This window comes from Bemisia tabaci, chromosome 7 (genome assembly GCF_918797505.1).
Source record: "Bemisia tabaci chromosome 7, PGI_BMITA_v3".
Lineage (NCBI taxonomy): Eukaryota > Metazoa > Arthropoda > Insecta > Hemiptera > Aleyrodidae > Bemisia > Bemisia tabaci.
Window position 1 is genome coordinate 20224183 of NC_092799.1, and position 22863 is coordinate 20247045.

At 41.5% G+C, this 22863-nt stretch overlaps 1 protein-coding gene across 4 annotated transcripts in view; it reads left to right on the forward strand.

The window, feature by feature from the left end:
• ASPP (Ankyrin-repeat, SH3-domain, and Proline-rich-region containing Protein) overlaps window positions 1-22863 on the forward strand; it is a 687069-nt gene that overhangs the window by 616622 nt on the left and 47584 nt on the right. For all 4 annotated transcript variants that reach the window (XM_072302246.1, XM_072302247.1, XM_019040123.2 and 1 more), the window contains one exon: window positions 16908-17181. In XM_072302246.1, coding sequence (XP_072158347.1) covers window positions 16908-17181 — 274 coding nt within the window. The remainder of the gene's footprint in view (window positions 1-16907; window positions 17182-22863) is intronic.

Here is a 22863-nt window from a genome sequence, read left to right on the forward strand (position 1 = left end):
TTGTCAGGGAATTTCAACAAAATAAGTCCGGGAAATCAGGAAAATGTCAGAGAATATCGACTTGTAAATTTCGTGGCAACCCTGAATTGACAATAGTGGTCTCCTAATTTCCACCCGGAGCGTTTCGCAATTGTGGGCTTCTCTTCTCATGCAGCCTCTCTGCCTCTCATCTTGGGGAAGTGGCCCGTAGCATTAAGTCATACTTAAAATTATAATTATAAAATTAAGTCTAAGTCATAATTCACTTTCCTAGAGACATCTTCGTCATAATTAATCCAATTTTTGGCACTTTAGGACGATTTTTCTTGAAAATTTGGCAACGTAAGAATAAGTCCTTACGAACGTTAATGATGTACTTTTTTACGCTCTTTTCAAAAATGAAAATTACAGCAAAAATACATACGATACACCCCTACAAAGGATGACTAAAGGTCGAAAAACATTCAAAAGATCTACCTTACACATAAGAAAAGACCGCAAAAGGTGACATCCCGGACAATTTTCAGATCGTGGGAATCCAAATACAACTATGCTTTTTTAATATATGTTGTATAGATAGGTAAGATCTGTTACGTAAGTACGTCAATATGAAAGCTATGCCCCACTTTCATAAACCATGGCGTGGGGATTTATCCAATTTTTCAAATATTTGGCTCTTTAGTACGATTTTTCTCGAAAATTTGGCAACAAAGGAAAAATTGTTACATGAATTTTTATTTCTTCTTTACGTTCTTTCCCTCAACGCACACAGTTTTCCGTTTAAATTAAGTTTTTCAGTAGAATTGTGAGTAAAATAGGGAAAAAACCCCTAAATACGAGCAAAAAATGGCAACAATGGACCGCGAGGCCCCTAAAAATTCATCGGAGCCCTTTTCAAAGGCCAGAAATGGAAAGTACGCAAAAAAATACATAGGAGTGACCTCGTGAAGCTTAAGAAAGGGAGTGTGCAGACGACTCAGAGCGGCGAGCGGCGCCCGGATTCCGGTCGGCGCGCGCGGAGCGTAAACTTAGATTGCTCATATCTCCGTTACTAATCGTTTCCCTGGGAGCTATAGTATATCAAAAGAAATGGAAAAGTACGAATAATACAATGAACAGTTTTTTTTTCGAATCGAGAATCCGGCATTTGATGATGTACTAGGGTTGAAAAAAAATTGACCCTTAAGAAAGTGTGAAAAATGGCATCATTGCAATCTTAAATTACCTAAACGATCAAATTGAGTACATATATCGAAAGAACGCAATTTTTGGAGAATTTTAGCGCAAACCGCACCTCAATATCTATTTTCGTTCAAAAGATATGGAACTCGACAGTTTTCAACTTGGCAACGCTGCTACGCGGAGAGAAATTCGTTTCAGGCCGTGAAATTTTGGGAAAAGGCGTATCTCATAGTGAGGAATGACATACTGAAATTTGGTCAACATCCATGAGGGGGGAAATTTTGTCGATTTTGCACCCACCCCTTTCGTGGCAACCCTGAATCGGTAATAGTGGTCTCCTAATTTCCACCCTCGAGCGTTTCGGTACCTGCATGTGCATGAGCGTTGTTTATTTTTATATCATCTCTCGTTTTTCATCCCTGCGGGATTTTTCACAGGGTTATTCATATCGAGCCCGCGGCTCACGGCCGGGCGGCACAAATTCAACTTTAAGGGCCTCATGCATTTTAAATTCGCGGCCGATTTGGCTGACGAGCCTTTAATTACGCAGACTACCCCCAGCGTCAGGTGTGCGCTGCTCTGGTGGATGTTACATTAACTCGCCTCCCCGCCCCCGCACCCTCTACCACCCCCGACAACCAATTTGAACCGAATCCTCTATTAAATGGCTGAAAGGTCGGATGAAAATTCGTGTACGGAAAATATTCCTTTCATTTTATCCGGTAAATTTTAGTCATTTCGGTTTATTTCCACTTTTTTCCCTCCCTCTTCGCACCTCGACGATTAGATGTTGTGGTCACCCCTTAAACGCGTTACTGTTTATTATTAAGGTGATTCGATGGACACCATATATTGCGTAAAAACGACGTACAATATATCGCATCGATTGGTTCCATTTCTTCAGCTACTCGTCATTTTTCTCGAATTTTGAGATCGCAATTCTGTCGTCAGGATACTGAAGAATTCACTTACCAATTTTGACAAACAAAGTCAACTTAATATAGGCGTGGTTTTTTTTAGAAGGAAAATATCGCATTCGACTGTAGTTCCGACATCAGTATCGAATGCGATATTTTTCCTTTAAAAAAACCACGCCTTTATTAAGTTGAATTTGTCTGTCAAAATTGATAAGTGAATTTTTAAGTCTCCTGACAACAGAATTGCGATCTCAAAATTCCAAAAAAATGACAAGTAGCCGAGAAAATGGAACTAATCGATGCGATATATCGCATGTCATTATGACACAGTCGTACATACACTACTGTTAAAAATTGAGGAGTGATATTCGGTGCCGGGGCCTATAAAGCGCTCAAAACCCTCGAGTGTTATGAATGCGAAGTGAAATTAGCACCATAAAAGCGCATGCCACTACGCAAAAATACATATAGTAGATCCTGCTTCACAATAGTTTATGTCATTTCGTAAGGAAGAACAGAATTTCGCTCCGAAACTTTTAACAGTGAAATATGTAAGATTTTCATTGGTCGACCAAATGTTTCGTAAAAATGAAACATCTTCAAACGTCAGGCGGGTCAAATACTTCCCGTTTTAACTCATAAAAGAGGCTCATATTTGAAGCCATGAAAAGTGCGTTTCCCCTTGACCTGCAGCTAACTTGCGCCCCCAAATTACTTACCGTGAAATTTGCGGGGTTTTGACACTCCTTACCTCCTGTAACGCTCTGTAACGCTGTGTTAGACCTCTTTAAAAATTACGTAACGCTTGCCCGGATCCTTCCTCCCCATAAATTCCCCCTCCCATAATTCCCCCCTTCCACAGAAAAAGAAAAAAAAACTTGTCCTGGACTGCCACGAATGATATCAAAAACTAATTTACCTAAAAATAAAGGACTCTCGAGTAAATTTAGAAAATGCCTCAAAATTCAAGGAATTGCAGGTATGTGAAAAAATTAAGACACATTCAGGGACTTTTTAAGGCTTCACCAACTTCGATTACAAAATCGTCGGAGGCATTTTTGCAACACGCGACCGATTTCCCCAATTTGTCCTTACTTTTTTTCTCGGGTTACATTAAAAACAGGGATTTCTCCCAGAAAATCAATAAATGAAACAAAATTAAACAAAAGGAGAACAGACCTTGGTTATGCGAACCAATAAGTTGAGTGGGCGCCTCTCAGTTCAAAAGATTAAACCACAGATTTCGCGAACCGACGGTCCAGTCCAGCGAACCGGAAACTTTCAGTCTTTACGATCTAAAAGAACTAAAGTTTTTCGACTCGTTGAGCCGAATCTTCAGTTCAGCGAACCAGCAGAGTGGCTTAATTTACGATATATCGATTGATACGCCATTCCAACTTATGAAACAAGATCGATTATCAGGACGTTCACAACGAACGTCATAATACTCGATTCTCTACCATAGCTTCAAAGGGGAAAATATCGATAGTCGATCATCACGCCTCGCCACTGCACCGAACTGAGGTTTTAGTCCTGTCAACTAATGAGATGAGTTCGCACAATGGACCACTAGATAAGGTACGAATTTCAGCATTCTGATATATGTTTCTTAACCAAAATTTTACGTAAAACACGATGCACACAACGAAAATTACCGAAATTAACTCCTTACGAAGATATTTAATGATTCTTTATGCGTGAATTCAAAGCACCCGCTCATGTAAACTCAATGCTCTACGTGATTCACATCGCGCGCTAAACGTTATCATGACAGTCTCTGCTATATTAAAATCTGGCAACCTCAATCTTGACGCTTTGGTTCAGTTATAGCAAATTGCTTATAGTTTGAACAACAAATGGTGGGAAATGAACATTGCTCGATTGAGAAGATTGCTGAAACCGTTGTAGTGCACGTAGAGCTTTGAGTTTCTTGTGAGCGGGCAGTTCAAATTCCTCGTAACCAATGTGAAGTAAAAACGTTAATATCTTTGTTAGGAGTTCCTTTCAGTAATATTCGTTGCGTTAATCGTGTTCTGCTCGAAATTCTGGTTAAGAAACATGTATCAGATTGCTTAAATTCGCACCTTGTCTAGTGGTCCATTCATTGGGAGCTAAGTCCTCCAAATTAAAAGGCGCCTTCTGAACTTATCGTTTCGTACAGAGCGAGCAAGATTTTCCATGAGCGCTTCGCTCTTTTGAGAATCCGCAATTTCGGCCGGGAAAATCGGAACGGATCGTGCTAGGAGCAACCCGGCTGCCGCGAGAGAGGCGCACAGTGGATCGAGTCAACGGGAGAGGTCGGACAAAATGTGGAAACTTTTAATGCTTATGACTCCGTTTATACATACTTTTGAAGTTCTAATGGCCTGGTTACACGCTCAAATTTCCGTCAAATTCCAATCAAAAAGATGACGAAGATGGCGGTCGAGAGTTATCTAGATTGATGAGTAAAATTAATTAAAACAGTTTGTTGATTGGAATAAGCATGAAATAAGCACGGTTGTGAAGAAATCAGATGAAGGGTGAGCCCCGCACAGCTCCATCATCTACCATCAAATTTTTACAGGCCGCAGAAATTTGATGGTAGATGGTGCGCACCAGTCACTATACTTGATCGGAAATTGATGGAAATTTGAGCGTGTAACTACCATAGCATAAAAGTGGTTCCATTGGTTTCTCCGTAAAATTTTCTTCTTCTTCTTCTATTTTTTTTCTCTCTCTCTTCTATTAAAATTTCGACTACAAGCACAGTATTAAGAAATATTTGATTAACGCTAATAAACTAGATCTAGACTAAATGAGTTTCATCAGATAAGCTGGTGGGTCAGGGATTCTAACTTAAAATTGAAGACTGAGACAGTATACAATTATTTAGTTGAAAGCTATGTAAGCAGGGGCTCCAGGTAGGAAGGACAGGGAACAAAGCCAGGGTAGAGTGTCACATACCTGGAGGCACCTGAAACAAGCAAAAAACAGAAAGCAGTATATTTGTATGTACATTAAGTGTACCAAGTATAGTGTAAGTTTACAACCTAATTTTAGTTAACTAAACCTGTAAGGAGAGCAAAACGCATTAATGAAGTGATTCAAAATATAATTTTATTCTTTGAAATTTAAAACGAGACGATCGATAATCGCAGTTTTATTCAAAAATTCCATGTCTTACCTCTCGAATTGACTCGACCCACGGTGTGAGGGTAAGTTTACAACCCAATTTTATAGTTAACCAAACCTGTAAGAAAAATAAAACGCATTAATGAAGTGATTCAAAATATAATTTTATTCTTTGAAATTTAAAATGAGACGATCAACAATCGCAGTTTTATTCGAAAATTCCATGTCCTACCTCTCGAATCGACTCGACCCACTGCGAGGCGGAGCTTTGCGGTCTCGCCGCCGGCCAATTATTTTGCATCGGGTCAATGAAGATTAATAAGCGGCGAAAGCGCCCGTGGAGTGCGGGTTGCACGATGCAATCATTGCAGGCGCTTCCAGCGGGCAAAAATTCGCCCGAACGCGGGGGGAGGGGGGAGGTCCGCGCGCCCGTAATGCCGATCGGGGGTGTGCGGGCTGCATTGTGCGATGGCCATTTTATCGCCGGCGGTTTCGATGTAACAGGTTAGTATTTTCGTTTGAAGCGGGCGCCCCCGCCCCCGCCGGGCCATTGTCTCGATTAGATAGTCATTAGATAGTTATTTCAGCGCCGAGTCCGGTTCGGCCATCGGTCATTTTCCGAGCCCTGACTGCATTGTGGATCGCCGCCCGTTGCGCCGCGATTATGTCGTTCTCGCAGCGAGTTGACCTCGCTGTGGTTAGGATTTTGACCTTTGTGGTCAGCGGCGGATCGGGGAGGGGCCCGACGACGGTGGTTGGCCCCATTGGTCCCTCCAAGGGCCAAAGAAAAGTCCTGAGCGAAAAGTCCTAATGAAAGTATCAATGGGTCAGTTGCTTACTTCCAAAAGAACTGTCAACCAGTTTCAAGGATGTTCAAAAATGTTTTAAGTTTCTGAAGGTGGATCATCAGAACTTCGAAGATCGAATTGGTAGTAGATCGATCAATGGGCCAGTTGCGCTGGTAACAGAATTGTGTTTTGATGATTTATTCTCGCAGATCAACAAAAATAATAAGATCTGTCCTAACAGCAACTTCCTACGCTTAATATTGACCGAGATATCGCGCCTTGAAAAACTCGATTTATGACGACATCTACCGCGGTAGTACAAACCATGTTATGCCCTTTCGCGGTGGATGACGTCAAAAACTCGACTTTTCAAAGGACGATATCTCGGTTAATATTGAACGTAGAAAGTTGCTGTTCGCACGGATCTTCTTATTTTTGGCTAATCCTCAAGAATCAAGCATCAAAACACAATTCTGTTACCAGCGCAACTGGCCCATCGATGGAATTGCTACCAATTTGTTCCCCAAAGTTCTGATGATCCACCCTCAGAAACCTAAAAAAAATTTTACATCCTTGAAACTTGTTAAAAGTTTTTTTGTCCTCGATCGCAGTGGTGGAACCTGCTAACCAATAATATGTCTATGCGTAAAACGCAAATGTTGAGCTCGCGCACGTGTCTTGATCCCATTTTCCGTTCCTCCAACGCAATTGGGCCGCACGCCGCGCCGTCTGGATGGGTTCCCGGGAGCAAAAACTCGGGACTTCTCTTCCGTGCTAAGCAAGAACGTCATACGAGCCATTAGGCGTTGCCAAATTTCCTTCGACAAATTACGAATTTTCAAGAAAATTTGTGAATTTTTCTCCTCCAATTTTTCACAGGATTTAGTTCGTAATTCGATCTGAAAAGTTTGAAAATTTCGAGGAAAAATATTCATAAATTTCCTCGAAAATAAATATTTTCAAAGGAGAAATTTGGCAACGTTCGAATGCGTGTACGATGTTTTTACTTAGCGCGGCAGCTCTTCCCTCGCGTGGTCGTAGCCACTCGAAAAGGGTATCCCACGGAAAAGGAAGATTCCGGGGAAATGATTTATTTCCGTTCTGTAAACACAGATTTCCACTCCGTGTATGAATTTTCTCGCCGAGCAATTCAGGATTTCCCTCGGCTTTTTCTCATCCCGACCGGGGGCGGAGGGGCTCTACTGTCTATCCCTTGCCTCCCACACGCACTTCCTCCCCTTCCTCCTCGAAATCTCACGTATAATCCCTTGATCCCCTTTCATAACTCGCCAAAAACGTCTTCCTCTTATTAGGCATGTCCCGATACTTCATTCTAATTTATAGCACCTGCGGGTCGATCGATGAATCGTTATCGAATGACCTTGATCGATATATAGCGTTGTGAAAATGGGGAGTTATCGATCAAACTCATTCGATGACGATTCAACAATCGACCCGCTCAGGATTTGAATAAACAAGGCACAGAATATTTGTCTTTTTTCGCAGTGGGCTTTGATAAGATGAATATATGAGCTAAGCTGAGCTGGGGACTGATTTTTGAAATTGATAGACAAAGCGATAGACAAAGGAGACATAGGGAGTACATAGCGATTCTATTGGTTGAAATGGTTGGTTCCTATGGACTAAGGGAGAAAATGATGGACTAACTATCGGGTCTCCCGTGGGTTGCCGTTAGTTAGTCTTATCACCTACCTGCCTTGTCTATTGCAATCACCCGCTTCCACCAATAAGATCTCTCCATATCTCTTTCATCTTCTTTGTCTATAGCTTTGTCAATTAATTTCAACCATCGGCCCGCTGCTTTTCATCATAATCGGTATAGTAATGGTATCTTATATAATTTTTATGCAGATTTAGATATTTTTTGAAAACATTGATTTTTCCTCTTCGAGTTTTCAATTTGTTCTCCCTTTCTTCTCTTGTTTACATCTGGATTCCGCAAGATTTTTATCGGCACATTCCGGTAACTTAAAAATTGGCCCATGTTTGTAGTTTTAATGTAATGCATCATATTTTCATGACGTGAAAGTCTTAATTCTCGTCATGTTGTCAGTTACCTCCTCCATGACAACTTTTTAATAATAATATGCATAAAGGGAATTTTTAAACTATTTGACCCACCCATCATAATTCTTTTTTTCTTTTTCTCGGCTTTCCCCTCTTATCTCGAAGTTGGGCACTTTGTGGTACAATATATTCAATTACAAATAATCTTGTATTCGCTTGAAAATATTTTATAGTTACTTCATTCCTCAGTTTTTGTTTTAAAATATTGCAGAATGGAAATCATGCAATTTGAAAGCGTTTTATTTCTTACCATTTGTTTGTCTTTAATCCTCCTATATAAATCACTCATCCGCTAAATACAATCCTAGCTTGAGCACACTTTAACCACGCGGCCACAACTGCAAAAATGTCAAAGAAAAACCGACAAAGCCAGCGTGGAGGCTATTTCCAAGTTAATGCTCTGTGGTGTTGGTAAGGCGCAACGATACAACTATTCATACTCTCCGGAATGCGTGAGGTATCACGCCACAATTGAAGGCGTTTTTAAAACTGCATACTTTCCATATCGGGGTTGTGGTGATGCGCTGAGTTCGGAGCAGGAGATCAATGGAATGACTGATCGTACGAGCCAAAGCAACAGTTGTGTGCTAATCTCCTTGTTTTAATTTTTTATTTATTGCTGTTGTCCTTGTTCAGAATAAGCGTGTGATTTGCGCGAATCGTCTTGGATGTGTTTTCGTTCTTTTTAAGCTTTTTATACATATTTTTACTTTCCCTTTAATTGTAACTTTCATTTTTACTTTTTAGATTTTATTGTTGATTTGAGCTCCTATTACTTAGTTTCAATTCTGAACACCAAGGTTGGGTTCTGAACCCAACTGTTGCTTTGGCTCGTACGATCAGTCATTCCATTGATCTCCTGCTCCGAACTCAGCGCATCACCACAATCCCGATATGGAAAGTATGCAGTTTTAAAAACGCCTTCAATTGTAGCGTGATACCTCACGCATTCCGGAGAGTATGAATAGTTGTATCGTTGCGCCTCGCCAATGCTAAGGAAGATGAACATTGAAGTAGCCCTAGTCCTCACGCTGCAGCAGTTACGAAAACGCCTTCAATTGTGGCGTGATACCTTACGCATTCCGGAGAGCACGAATAGTTGTATCGTTGCGCCTTACCAACACCACAGAGCATTAACTTGGAAATAGCCTCCACGCTGGCTTTGTCGGTTTTTCTTTGACATTTTTGCAGTTGTGGCCGCGTGGTTAAAGTGTGCTCAAGCTAGGATTGTACTTAGCGGATGAGTGATTTATATAGGAGGATTAAAGACAAACAAATGGTAAGATATAAAACGCTTTCAAATTGCATGATTTTCATTCCGCAATATTTTAAAACGTCGAACATGACTATCTCCAAACGCCACTTAATCTTTTTTCCACCTACGTCCTAAAGAACCCGACGGTTTGGTTTCTTTACTGGACTTTCCTGTCCGTTCAGACTTAATAACATAGAAAAAGCACAAGTAGGTTACGGGAGAAAGGAGTGAGGGAAAGTCATTCATCTATGAGAGAGGGAAAGAGACAGAATGTATCAGCATAAGCTGCTCCCTCACCCGGGTGGGTGCCTCGCCTCAGCTTCAGGTCCAGGATTGCCAGATCATATCACTAAACTAGAGTCCCTTTATACTGAGAGTTAATACAACCCCCCCCCCCCCCCCCCTCATGAAGTCACAAACGGGAATGAAGATTGCACAAATTGAAAGTTTTTCGTAATCTTTGATCAACCCATTCTCAAATTCCTTTCTCCGTTCCTTCTCTCATCCCGTTTGTTTTTTGCCGAACCCGTAATCCCCCTGTTCACTCTAGATTATTATCTTTGCAATCGGTGAAAATGTAATCTTAATTCCCGTTTGTGACACTGTGGAGTCCTAAAATACCGAAACCAATCAGAAATGGATTCACATTGTCTTAACTCTCAGTATAAAGGGACTCTACACGAAACTTGCCTTGATATGCGTTCACTGATTTGGCGGGGATTCTGCGACGATTTGGCAACGCTTCGGGAGACCCGCGGAATAAAATTAATCATTCCTTTTCTTCCGCCGCGGCCGTCATGAAGATCCCTGTTTTTTTTTTTGCGCGCGGGCCTTTGTTTTCGCGCCGACCTTGGAGAGTTTTTCTGAAAGTCTTGAACTTGAGTGAACTTTGAGTTGAACCACTCGTTCCTTATCGCCCCCTCTTGTTGCTCCCGCTGCATCTGAGACCCCTCGGAATATAAATTTTCTGTTGTCAGCATCGCATCGCTCCATCATACGCGGGGAAAAGTTCAAATTCAACAACCGAACACTTAACTCGATAAAAATGACTTTCGGATGGTTCAACTAGTGGCGTGCCTGCTAGACGAAGCGGAAGAGTTTCGAGAGGCATAGTTTTATCCTTTATCAAGAGAAGAGCAATTTCATTTGCATTTTGCAGCAAGGATCTACTTTTTTGCCCTGCTGAGGAAAAACGCCGTAGGAGCAATCAAATGTTGCGAAATATCCCCCGATTTAATAAAATAAATATAAAATAAACTGTTTTACCAAAAAATTTAAAAAAATTGATCTAAAGTAAATTAAGAAAGTGACACAGCAATTTTATCAAATTTAATGTAGTATAATTTGTTTTTTTATAGTTTACTGATCTTTATTTTTATTTTATTAAAATTTTAAATTAAGTCAAACGAATAATTTTCAAAATTATAGTTAAATCCAATAATTAAAAAAAATCCCTGTAGAATACATTTTTGGGGAAAGTTAGAAACAATTGACAACGTCTGAAGGTTCATACGGCGTCTTTCCTTAACATGGCAGTGTTTTTGGCTGATCCAAGAAACCGCCCAATTCTAAAGGGAAACTATTGGCATAAATGTTATTACTAAAAGGAGCAAGAAATAGTGGTTCGTAGTTACAAAATGTGGTCCAATTTGGGGAAGTGGAGCGACTCTTGGTAAAATGGATACTTTTTGTTTCTTTTCTCGCGTATCAGTAAAACTAAAACGAAAACTGAGGAATAAAGTAACTATAAAATATTTTCAAGCGAATACAAGATTATTTGTAATTGAATATATTGTACCAAAAAGTGCCCAACTTCGAGATAAGAGGGGAAAGCCGAGAAAAAGAAAAAAAGAATTATGATGGGTGGGTCAAATAGTTTAAAAATGCCCTTTATGCATATTAATATTAAAAATTTGTCATGGAGGAGGTAACTGACAACATGACGAGAATTTAGACTTTCACGAATATGTGAAAATAAATATGATGAATATAGAAATATGATATACACCATATAAACCATGGAAAACAGTCAAGACCAACTTGGAGGCTTCTTCAATTCTCGTCCTTCGTCGCATTTGTGAGGCGCAACGATACAACTATTCGTACTCTCCGAAATGCGTAAGGTATCACGCCACAATTGAAGGCGTTTTCAAAACTGCAAAGTTTCCTTATCGGGATTTTGGTGATGCATAAGTTCGAAGTAGGAGATCAATGGAATGACTGATCGTACGAGCCAAAGCAACAGTTGTGTGCTAATATCCTTGTTCTTTTTTTTATTTATAGCTGTTGTCCCTGTTCAGTATAAGCGTGTGATTTGCGCGAATCGTCTTGGATGTGTTTTCGTTCTATTTAAGCTTTTTATACACATTTTTACTTACCCTTTCATTGTAACTTTCATTTTTCCTTTCTTATTTTTTATTATCGATTTGAGCTCCTATTACTTAGTTTCAATTCTGAACACGTGTTCATTTTTAATCCTCTTTCAAAAATTAACCATTTGCTAAGTACAATGAACAGTACAAAAAATACTTCAATGCTTATCTTCCGCAGCATTGGTAAGGCGCAACAATACAACTATTCGTACTCTCCGGAATGCGTGAGGTATCACGCCGCAATTGAAGGCGTTTTGAAAATGGCTAGAATTTTAGATCGGGATTGTCGTAACGCAGTAAGTTGGGAGCACATCTCCCTGTTTTATTTATTTTTATTTTTATTTTTTTTAAATAGTTCAGAATGAGCGTGTAATTTGCACGGAACCTCCTGGACATGTTTTCGTTCTACACTGAAAGCTCGTTAAGTCGGATTGTGTAGGGATCGACAAAAATTCGACTCATGCGGCAATCCTTTTTAACCTGTTCTCCATTTAACTTATAGACGTGTCTAGGGACCGAAAAAAAATTCGACCCAATAGGCATTTCGACTTCACCGTAGTTTGAATGAGCGAGCTTTTACTGTATTTAACGGCTATTAGCGACGGCGGAACCGGATTTAAGCGCAAATTGTCACCCGAACTTTGCTTTCACCATAAAATAGTCGAGATTCACACCGACGTGGGAGTGGGAAATCTGTGCGCGGGAAACCACCGAACGCTCCTTTTCTCAAGTTTCATAACTCAGGGAGGAATTTAAGGGAGTGTTTCCGTCGGAGACTCGAGCCCCTGGGGATCGCGGCGGGCGAGAAGGAAAAGATAGCGGTTTCCCTCCCAACCGCGAAAGTATTATGAATATTTTAAGGATGATTTCTCTAGACTTTTTTCCGAGCAGGCGTTTCAGTTTTTCTCGCACGATTTCCTCGAGAGGTTTTTCCGGGAACTGACATCCGTGAGTGGCTCTAGCTCCAGTCGATTTGATCACAAATCCCCGAACTTCGCATCCGAGGCAGGAAAATGAGGACTGTCTGTGTGTCTGCTCACTGAATCGTGGGAGAGGCCTCGAGTATGTAGAAACTTTAACGGGCAACATCCTCCTATGGTTTCTTGGAATGAGGGTTCAATGCAGGGCTGCTCGGGTGAAAAATGAGAAATATGGAGTATTGAAGATTTCTTTAAAATATTTCATGAAATTTCACGAAGTTGTGAAAAATATGAAACATATATTTATAGGGGCTGGGTATGCAACACGCACTGAAAACCACAAAAAAGTAAAAACTAGCCGCCTTTAATTTAATTTTGCATTTAATTTCGAAGAATATTTTTCAATATTTAGCATATTTTTCAATATTTATCATATTTTTCAATATTTATCATATTTTTCAATTTAAAACAAAAGATGCTTTCATTTAATTTTTCATTTAATTTCGAAAAATATTTTTCAATATCTTTCATATTTTTCCGAAATTTCATGAAATTTCAAGATTTTATTTTTCATGAAAAATTCAACCCTGGTTCAAAGCATTATTTGTATCGACCATTTCGGAACTAAAAAAGTCCATGGCTCCCAGAGAAAGATCATCGTTACCATACGCTCTCTGACTTTCGTCCGGCATTTTTTTAGTTCTTAACCAAGTTATTTGGACCGCGTCTAGCAGCAAGGAACCAAGCCACGTAAGCTATTGCCAAATTCAACGGGGCACTTTAATTTTGACTAGAGAACTTTTTAGCGGAGATCTCTGAAAATTTTAATGAATTTGCTTCGTATTATGCAGAAAATTCACTGAAATTTGCACAAAAATTCAGGCAACCGTTTTCATGTACACAATGAAATTGCCCCGTTAAATTTGACAGTAGCTGATGGGGCTTGGTCCCTTTCTATTCTACTCAGCGCGGTCCAAGTGACCTCGCGACGAACAAAAACACCCGGGCAAAAGTCTATCCTCGAGTCCCTTTATACTGAGAGTAAATAGACACTGTGAATCCATTTCTGATTGGTTCCCGTATTTTAAGCCCTCGCAATGTCGCAAACGGGAATAAAGATTACATTTTCACCAATTGCAAAGATTATAAACTGGAATGGACCGGGGAATTGGGGGCAAGAAACAAATGGACTGAGAGAGGGAATGGAGATAGGAATTCGGGAATGGAGTATCAAAGATTACAAAAAACGTCCGATTTGTGTAATCTTTATTCCCGTTGGTGACATCCATAAGCCGCGTTGTCTCTACTCTCTCTATAAAGGGACTCTTAGTCTATCCAGCCCAGCAGCCCATAAGTCAGGGCATCTTGTGCGATGGGGTGTTTACCCTTTTCGGTGTTTGCGAAATGATACCGCGAAAACACTCATAAAGCGCTAAACACACATCTCAGCTTCGGAAGCGTCTCCTCGCCATTTTTTCCTCCCCCGGCGAGTTTTCTAGGCCGCGGTAAGTTGGCACCAGAATCGATAGCCTTTGTTTGCTTTGGCAAAAATAATAGACGCCCCGCTATCGATTGCCCCGGTGAGCTCTACGTACAGGTAGTGAACCCAACTGTCGATCCGCGGTGAATAAAACAAATGCACAAGGGCTCAGCGTCGTGGTCGGGGCAGTGACGTGGCGTGCTTTGCGATATATCGATTGTTCTACCATTAAAACCTCTGGTAAACAATCGATTATTAAGGTGTTCGCTGCGTACACCTACACCTTTACGATCTATCGATTATGTTGCAATATAAACCTATGGTAAAGAATCGATTATTAAGGTGTTCGTTTCGAACACCCTGTTAATCGATCGTTCTCCATAGGTTTAAATGACATAAGAATCGATGCATCGCAAAGCACGCCACTGGGTCGGGGATGACGCGGTGCGGTGGTGAGGACAAACAATTTTTGGGTCAAGTAGTCCGCCGCCGCCACCACACGCCGCTCCGAGTTGTCAGATCCGCGCAAAAATTGATTATCTTTTCGAGGAATATGACGACTTTTCAACAATATTTGGCAACACTGCCGTGCTGAGGAAAAACGCCGTATGAACATTCGAAAGTTGCCAAATTGCCTCGGATAAAACAAGTACTTTAGAGGAAAATTATGCGTTTTTCCCCTTGAAATTTTCAGACGTCTTCGATAAAATTACGAAAAAAATCGTCTGAAAAAATTGAAGGAGAACATTTACTATTTTCCCAGGGAATTAAGTTGTTATCGGAGGAAATTTGGCAGCGTCTGAGGGCTCATACGGCGTTTTTCCTTAGCAGGCAGAATAGTGTCGAACGCAGACTGGTCAAATCGAAACGATAATTCGATTATTTTTCACGGTTTGCGGTGAATTTTCGGTTCGGTCCGACAGCCGAGCAGTCGCGTCGCTTGAAAAATGTTTCCTTGTCGATTCCGCGTGAAGCGTCTTCAACTGTGCACGCTCCTTGAGATTTGGCCCTTGTCAACACTACACGGTGGGAAGCTCAGGCAGGCCTTGCCTTGTTTCTCCGAGAAAGCCGTTCTTTTAACGTGCGTTCATGTCGTTAGGTTAGGAGATGAGAGTCGAGAAGCGGCAGCCAGGTCGACCACTCAGCTTCATGCAACGAGCGATGCTTTTTCGAAGATCGTCATCCATGGTTTGCTGAAGCGTTGAAATCTGAATTCTGATTTCGTGTTTACTCACTTATCCGCGCCAATCCACGAACCTCTCGAATATCAGGTCGAGTGCGTAGAGTTTCCACAAGTCATCGGGTCCATTAGATTTGCTTCGGTTGAGCGCCGTCTGAGCAGAGACTCACGTGGAAAACTGGATTTAAACTACAAGAAAGAAAATAAATAAATAAAATTATAATTATAATAGAATAGAATAGAACAGAATAGATAGTATTTTATCTAACATAAAACTACTGATTGTGAGTTCATAAAAGAAGTCTGTGACATTATAAGGTATGAAAAGAATAAAAAGTATAAAACATTACAAATAAATTAGATATTGAACGTTGAAAATTAAAATAGGAGAGCGTTCACTTTACCTTGTACTGCTTTCTTAATTTTACATACTTACATCAAGCCGTTTTTATAGCGCAGCCTCGCGCTCTGCGATGCCCCTTCTCACCACAGAGTACATAGAGTTGTAATGTGAATGGGAGAGTTTGGACTATGTCCTGGACGACGAGTTGCGCCGAGCTTCGGTCACTTTTTCGATACATTTTCGATCCAAAATGGCGATGTAGAATACGTGGTGATTCCTATCCTTTTGCATTGGATGGCCGGGTCCCCATATACCGCAAACAATCAATTTTGTATCGAAAAAGTGACTCGGCGTTACAGGAGTCTCGGAATTTGGGACCTGCAAAATGCTTAAAAGTGGTCCCGGCTCACCCACTCACATTACGACTCTTATGTTGCGCGCAGCGCGGAGCTGGCGCTCTTGGCACGAAAGGCATAGTAGTGCCTTACAAGACCGCAGGATACTTCATGCATTGCGCGTACAGCACGGTGCGCGCAACCGGCGCGGCATGCAACGCCTAGTACAGCGCCTTTCAAGTCTGCAGGATACTTCATGCGTTGCGCGTATACCACGGTGCGCGCTCGAGTCGTTGAAAAGTCGTATTTTCTTGGTGTCGAATCTACCCCTGCGTATTCTGCCGGGCTAAGGAAGAACGCTGTATGAACATTCGAGAGTTGCCACATCCCCTTCGATAAAATGTCCATTTTCGAGGAAACTTATTAATGTTTTCCTTTGAAATTTTTAGGAATTTTCGGTGTAATTTTGTGGAAAATTATCTGAAAAATTGATAGAAAAATATTCATAAGTTGACTAGAAAATTCGTGTTTTATCGAGGGGAATTTGGCACCGTCCGAAAGCTCACACGGCGTTCTCCATTAGTACGGCAGTGTGTACTCTATGATTTTCACACTCCCCGTCACATATGGATTGCATTTTGCAAAAAGGAACCACTAGCATTGCAATGTTGCTAAGATTGTGCAACTTCTTTTGTCTTGGAGGAAAAACCCGATTATCCATTCATAGTTTCTATTTTACTCGCTAAAAACTGTAAATTTAAGACAAAAATTCCCATCTAAATTTCATAGTTTTTCACGATTTCCGCAATTTTATTGCAAAAGATGAAGTTGCACAATCTTAGCATCATTGCAATGCTAGTGGTTCCTTTTTGCAAAATGCAATCCATTTTATCTCCGGTTGTGCGGATATTTGCTCTATGGGTGGTGAATTGATTTTTTGGGTTTGTGTTTCAGTTACCGGAAGGAGTGGAGCTGACGCTGTCGGAGCTGGAGGAGATGGCATGCCGGCAGCAGCACCAGATCGAGGCGCAGCGGCAGCTGCTGGCGGCCAAGGAGCAGCGGCTGCGGTTCCTGAAGCAGCACGAGGCCCGACACCAGCAGGTCGCGCACGAGCACGAGCGGCTCCGACGACTCCGCGACCGCGTCGAGGCCCAGGAACTCAAGCTCAAGAAGCTCCGCGCCCTCCGGGGACAGGTCGACCACACCAAACTCAACAACGCCTCCCTCAGTAAGTCACCCACCACCCATCTATCACTCGCGAACCATAGAGCGTATTGGATATCGTCACCTTCCAGGCAAAGTATCACAAGCGCCATGCGACGTTTAAAAATTTCCGCCGCCATTTTATTGTTTTACAGAGAAATTGTTCGACGAAGCTGTCCGAAAATTTCACGGAATTTTCTTTGTGCTCCCGATAAAATTCAGTGAAATTTCCAAACAGATTCAACCAACAATTTCTCAGTATAGAAATAAAATGGCGGCGGAAATTTTTAAACGTCGCATGGCGCTTGTGATACTTATCCTGGAAGGTGACGATGTGTCGCATGCAAATAGCAAAATTAGGCATTTTGTCAAATACCTAGGCAAATAGTCAAATATTCTAACTTAGATTGAAATTCTGATTATTTTCCTAATTTCAGACAAAATAATTCATTGCTCATGCAAGAAAAAATTCTCACTAAAAATGTGCACACACAATAGTATTTTAAACAATTTTTGGCTCCTGAAGAGACACTGATCTTGAAATTTTTAGCATGTCGTACAATACAGAATTTTTGGAATTTCAACATTTTAAAGATACGAGAAGCAATTGAAGAGGAAGAGACAAAAAGAGTTCGTAGGTTCGATGAGTTATTTTTCCAGAAATAGTGAAAAATCGTGAGCTCCTCGCCATAAATCCACAAAATTTTGTAGACCGTCAAAAGACTATCTGCCTAGGCATTTGACAAAATGCCTGATTTCACTATTTGCCTGCGACAGATACATCAAACGGGTGAGATTGTATCAACATCGATTGGTTCAAAACATAAACATAGCCTCAGAAGTCAATCGAGTCATCTGACGGAACGGGTTTTTTGTGATAGATTTCTGACGCGCATGAGTACTAATTGGCCAAGAGTAGTGAAATTGCCCCGAAATTTCTCATTATCAGCTTTTCTGACAAATATCTCCAAATTTTGGTTTGAGGTTATGTTCTATTGTTTTGAACCAAACTATACATCGAACCACTATCGAATACGATCCATTCATTTCTAGGGCTCCACCCACGGGCTGATCTACTATAATAGTAGTACCATAACAATGCCGAGCAACGCAAAAACGCCATAAATGCCATTTTACATTTTTTGGAAACGACAATCATAGCAGAAAACTTGTGTACCTTGGGACAATGTTTTTTACAGAATTCAAGCAGTTGTAGGCCGAGACTTCCAGTGTTAGTGCAAAAAAATTCAAAACGCCTTCAATTTTTAGCCATGCAACATGGACATCCATCGAGCTGGAATAGTTGCATTTCAGATGTCGAAAGCGAATCCATTTGTTGATAATGCAGGGTGGCAAGTTTCTAAAAATTTGGGGGATTTTGCCCAACCCTGAGTTATTGAAGTCAGAGAAATCTACTCAAGAACCTTGGAATTTTTTCAATTATCAGAAACTTCGCGCTTAAAATTTGCCGTGGAATCTGTTCTAACAGTTGCTCATCAGCGACAGCGGGTAATAGCGCTGGCCTATGAATTTAACTTTTATTTACCAAGGCGGAGAAATACTGCTGGGTCCACACCATTTCGCGGGGAAAACAAAGCCAAGAAGTTCCAAAAATTAAAATTAGAGTCAAACTTAATTTTTTGAACTCTAATATGCTCCAGTACGAAACTGAGGGGGGAGAGTGTTCAGCTCAGCCATTGTATTTGCCTCAATCAATCACATTGTTTAGATTGTTAGTGTTGGGACTCTGAAATATATATCTTAGTTTTCGAGAAAGCTGACTACCGCGCTCCCAGCCCAGCGGGTAAACTCGAACTCGCGTGCTTTTTCTTTCGAGTCCGACTGAAAAAATGAACTTTTTCCCATTGTTTTTCCACCTTTTCAACACGATACCTGGATTAGCTCTGCTGGCTCGGCGCTTCCTCGTGAGTTATCGCGCCCCGCAGGGCTGACATGCCTTTTGTGACGCCAGAAAATGTTTCATTTAAATCCGATGCCCGGTAATCCTCCTATTTTTGCGTTGCTTTTTCTCCGTTTAGAATTGAAAACTCCGTCCGTATGCGGGTTAGTACGGAGGAGAGAGGACAGGTGAAATCCTGCTCCATAATCAACATAAGCGTCTCGCGGAGCCGCACCTAAAGCTGCCCTAGTATCAAAATAAACTCAATAATATACGTGCGAAATTGTTTTCAAAACCTATTCGAACTCTCTTTCAAAATGACCACTGATCAGGTGCGGATGTAAGACAGTGCTAATATTAGTATCGTTTTTCAGGAGCTACCTTCCTTAAAGCTAGAAGAGCAAGTTACAGAGAAAAACTATTATTCGCGTACATCGCGGACCGCGCTAAGGAGAAAGGAGCCAAGCTACATCAACTATTTGTGAGGAGACGAACCGGACCCCCCATACAAAACCACCCTTTTGTATGGAGAGCTGGCAACGTCGGGATGAGCTATGACTCGAGGCGGGAAGTGCTGACTTTGAGGCGATGTGCGCATGCGCGCCGCGGGCCTCGGGCGGTCGGAAGTCGTGCTTGACTCCGACTGCTCGAGCCGAAATCAGTTCGTGTTGGGTCGTTTTTCAGAGCGACTTACCCACCCGAGCTCCGGCTCAAGTCGTAAACTTATATATCCATCATCCTTGGTTGAAGCGTCATCCCGCACTTTTTGAACCAAGCAATAAACCAAATGGAACATTTCACGATGTTACCCTCATTTCTTCGGGAGAATCCGTAACTTAGAGTGACCCTTGCACCTACTATAGCCGTTGCTGCCCTCGGGAGAGTGATAGCTGTCGTAGTTGGAGGCCACCGCTCTAGGGTGCGGATAAGACCCCAAAGGCTCTCTATAGTGAGTACCCGCCGTTGCTGCCTTCGGGAGAGTGATAGCGACTCACATATAGGAAGTCCAAACCCCCCCCCCCTTTCCACCACATTACATGGTTGGAGGCGCTTGTCTTTTCCCCAGGGAGAAGTCGATCAGGTACGCAGTACCTAGGAATAGGTACTAGGAATTTAAGACGCTGATTCACCAGAAGGGTCGATCATTCAGTCGTTTTGTCTCCACGTATTTTTCCTCAGAACTCTACACCATCGCGTCATCGATCATTAAATTCCTCGGAGTTTATTCGTGACCAAAAACTAATTTTTTTTTTCTGCTCAAATTTTTCACTTGAGCTCAAAAGATTGTATTTTTTTTTTCTCTCAAAAAATTAGATTTTACTTTTGATTCGTAAAAATCTTTCTTAGAAAATATTGATTTTGTTTTCTTGACATTGTGAATACTCTCACAGAGGAAGCTGCAACGATGAAGGATCACAAATTGATTTTTCAATTCGGACAAAAAACAATCACGGTCACAGCCAACGAACTGCTGCCTCACATCAAAAAGGAGCTACCAAGCTTGGCATTGCAAGGGAAAAAGAAAATAAATGTACTCACCTCCCTTAAACAAATCAAAACGGAAAAAACCCTAAAGTTTTTACAAGAAGAATTAGGTATCCAATTACCCTCAACAGAAAAACTGCAAGAAATTACATCGATGGAAGAAGTGGGCGACATACTCGAGGACGGATCATCAAATAACTCCAGCGAAAACGAAGAAGGAGAAGCAGACGAAAACGCCACAGCGAATATCCATAGATTAAAACACCCAAGCAAACTCACAAAAGAGGAGCTGATTGCAGAATTGAAGAAATTCGGAGTACCGTACGTGTTTGCAAGTACAAAAGACGCAGCTAGGACACTAGCAAGAATACAAGAAGGGACTCTGGAAGTACCGCAGACTCCAGCAGAGGAAATTTTTCAAGACACTTTCAGTAGAATCTCTAAAATAGCGTCAATGCCCGTCCATAAAACATTGCGATATGAAACGCAATTACAGGATCTGAAACAGAACACTGTACAAAATCACGATGCAATGCACGGTGATCCGCAATCACAGGAGAAACCCCTCAGTGAACTTTCTGGACCTGAGAGTCGACAGCTCGAACACCAACGAATAACTTGGGAGTCAGCCACCAAAAATTTGGGAGCTATCCCAAAATCAGTAACAGGAACCACGCATGCAAAAACTCAGAAAGAACCATTTTCCTGGAAAGATCAAAGAAATTACAGCAAAACTGGCCCATCCTCTCAAAATAAAGGCTACACAGAGGTACTCAACCACACACATAAGCAGGACAGAGATTATTACGCGGATTTAAGCCAAAATCATAATAACCTCCCTCAGCGCCTAGGAGATAGGCAACTCCAAATACACCAAAAAGCAGACCAATATTGGTACGATTACTCTCACCAGTCCGACCACCAGCCGACATCCGTAATGCTCCAAGATCAATTTACTACACGTGAAACTCAAGATCAGTCAAGTCGTAACACTTTCAGTCAAATGCAGCTCAAATCGAGTCAAGTCAAACATACTGCTGAAAATAATCACATGCAAAATAGATACCTGCCAAATAATCCGCGAGACCACCCTACCAGCGGGTATGAAAATTTCACGCAATATCAGTCTCGTCCAGAATGGGGAAATCAGCGTGAAAACAACAACGGAAATTTTCTGATGGGTTTGCGACCTCCAAAACTAGAGATTCCAAAATTCGAAAAAAGCACAGCTATGGACTGGCTCACTAGATTTGAGATGATAATGGGTCAATACCCAGACGAAATGAAAAAACGCCAATTAATAGCATGTTTGGCAAAGGATGATAATCAATGGTTACAAAACAACATTTCAGATATTCAGGATGGTGATTGGCAAGGTATCCGGAAACTGTTTGTTTTTTACGAAGACGACAGAAAAGGACATTTTGAGGAGCAGAAAAAATTCGACGAAACGGCTCAGGGAGAAGCGGAAACAGGATTAAACTATGTGGAAAGAAAACTCAGGTTGGCCCAGAGGCTAATGCATCCCCCTCCGATTGCAGAAATAATAAAAAGCGTAATTAAAGGACTCGACGAATCATTGAAACATCTCGTATATAACAAAAATCCACTAACAATTACAGACTTACGAATGAGTGTGAAAAGAGCGCAAGATGATTGCCATATCCTGAACCCCAGTGATAGCCTGTTGAAACAGCTCAACAAGACGTCCGAAAGCATCAGCACGCAAGTAAAGACCATTTTGGAAGAACAACTACGAAATCTAAATATTGAAGGAACCAAGCACGCAAATCAAGTCACGTTCGCCGATGAAAGAAAAGAAAAACAACGATGGTCCAGACGGGACGCCTACGAAGGAGAGAATACAACCCGGAAGCCACGTGATTCAAGTTTCAGGAGGAGATCCTATTCAAGGGATAGGTCGACATCAACACCTCGTTACAGAGATTACAGCAGAGATAGATATTACAACAATACTCGGCAGAGTCGCGATAGATATCATAGAGACAATGATAGATATCCCAGCCAGGATCGGAGATCAAGATATTACAGCAGAGATTTCACCCCAACATATCGAAATCGTGACAGAAGTGCAAGTTATCATAGCCGCGAGAGAGAATCCCGACGTTATGGTAGAGAGAGCTCACCCGGATATCGCAGCCGGGAGAATCCGAGATATCGCAGTCAGGAAAGGTCGAGATATCACAGCCGTGAGAGATCAGGATATCACAGCCGTGACAATGAACAAGACAAACGTCGAAGTCGCGAGAGGAGTTCCAGTAGAAGTAGAGATGACGAGAGGGATGAAATATCAAGATATCC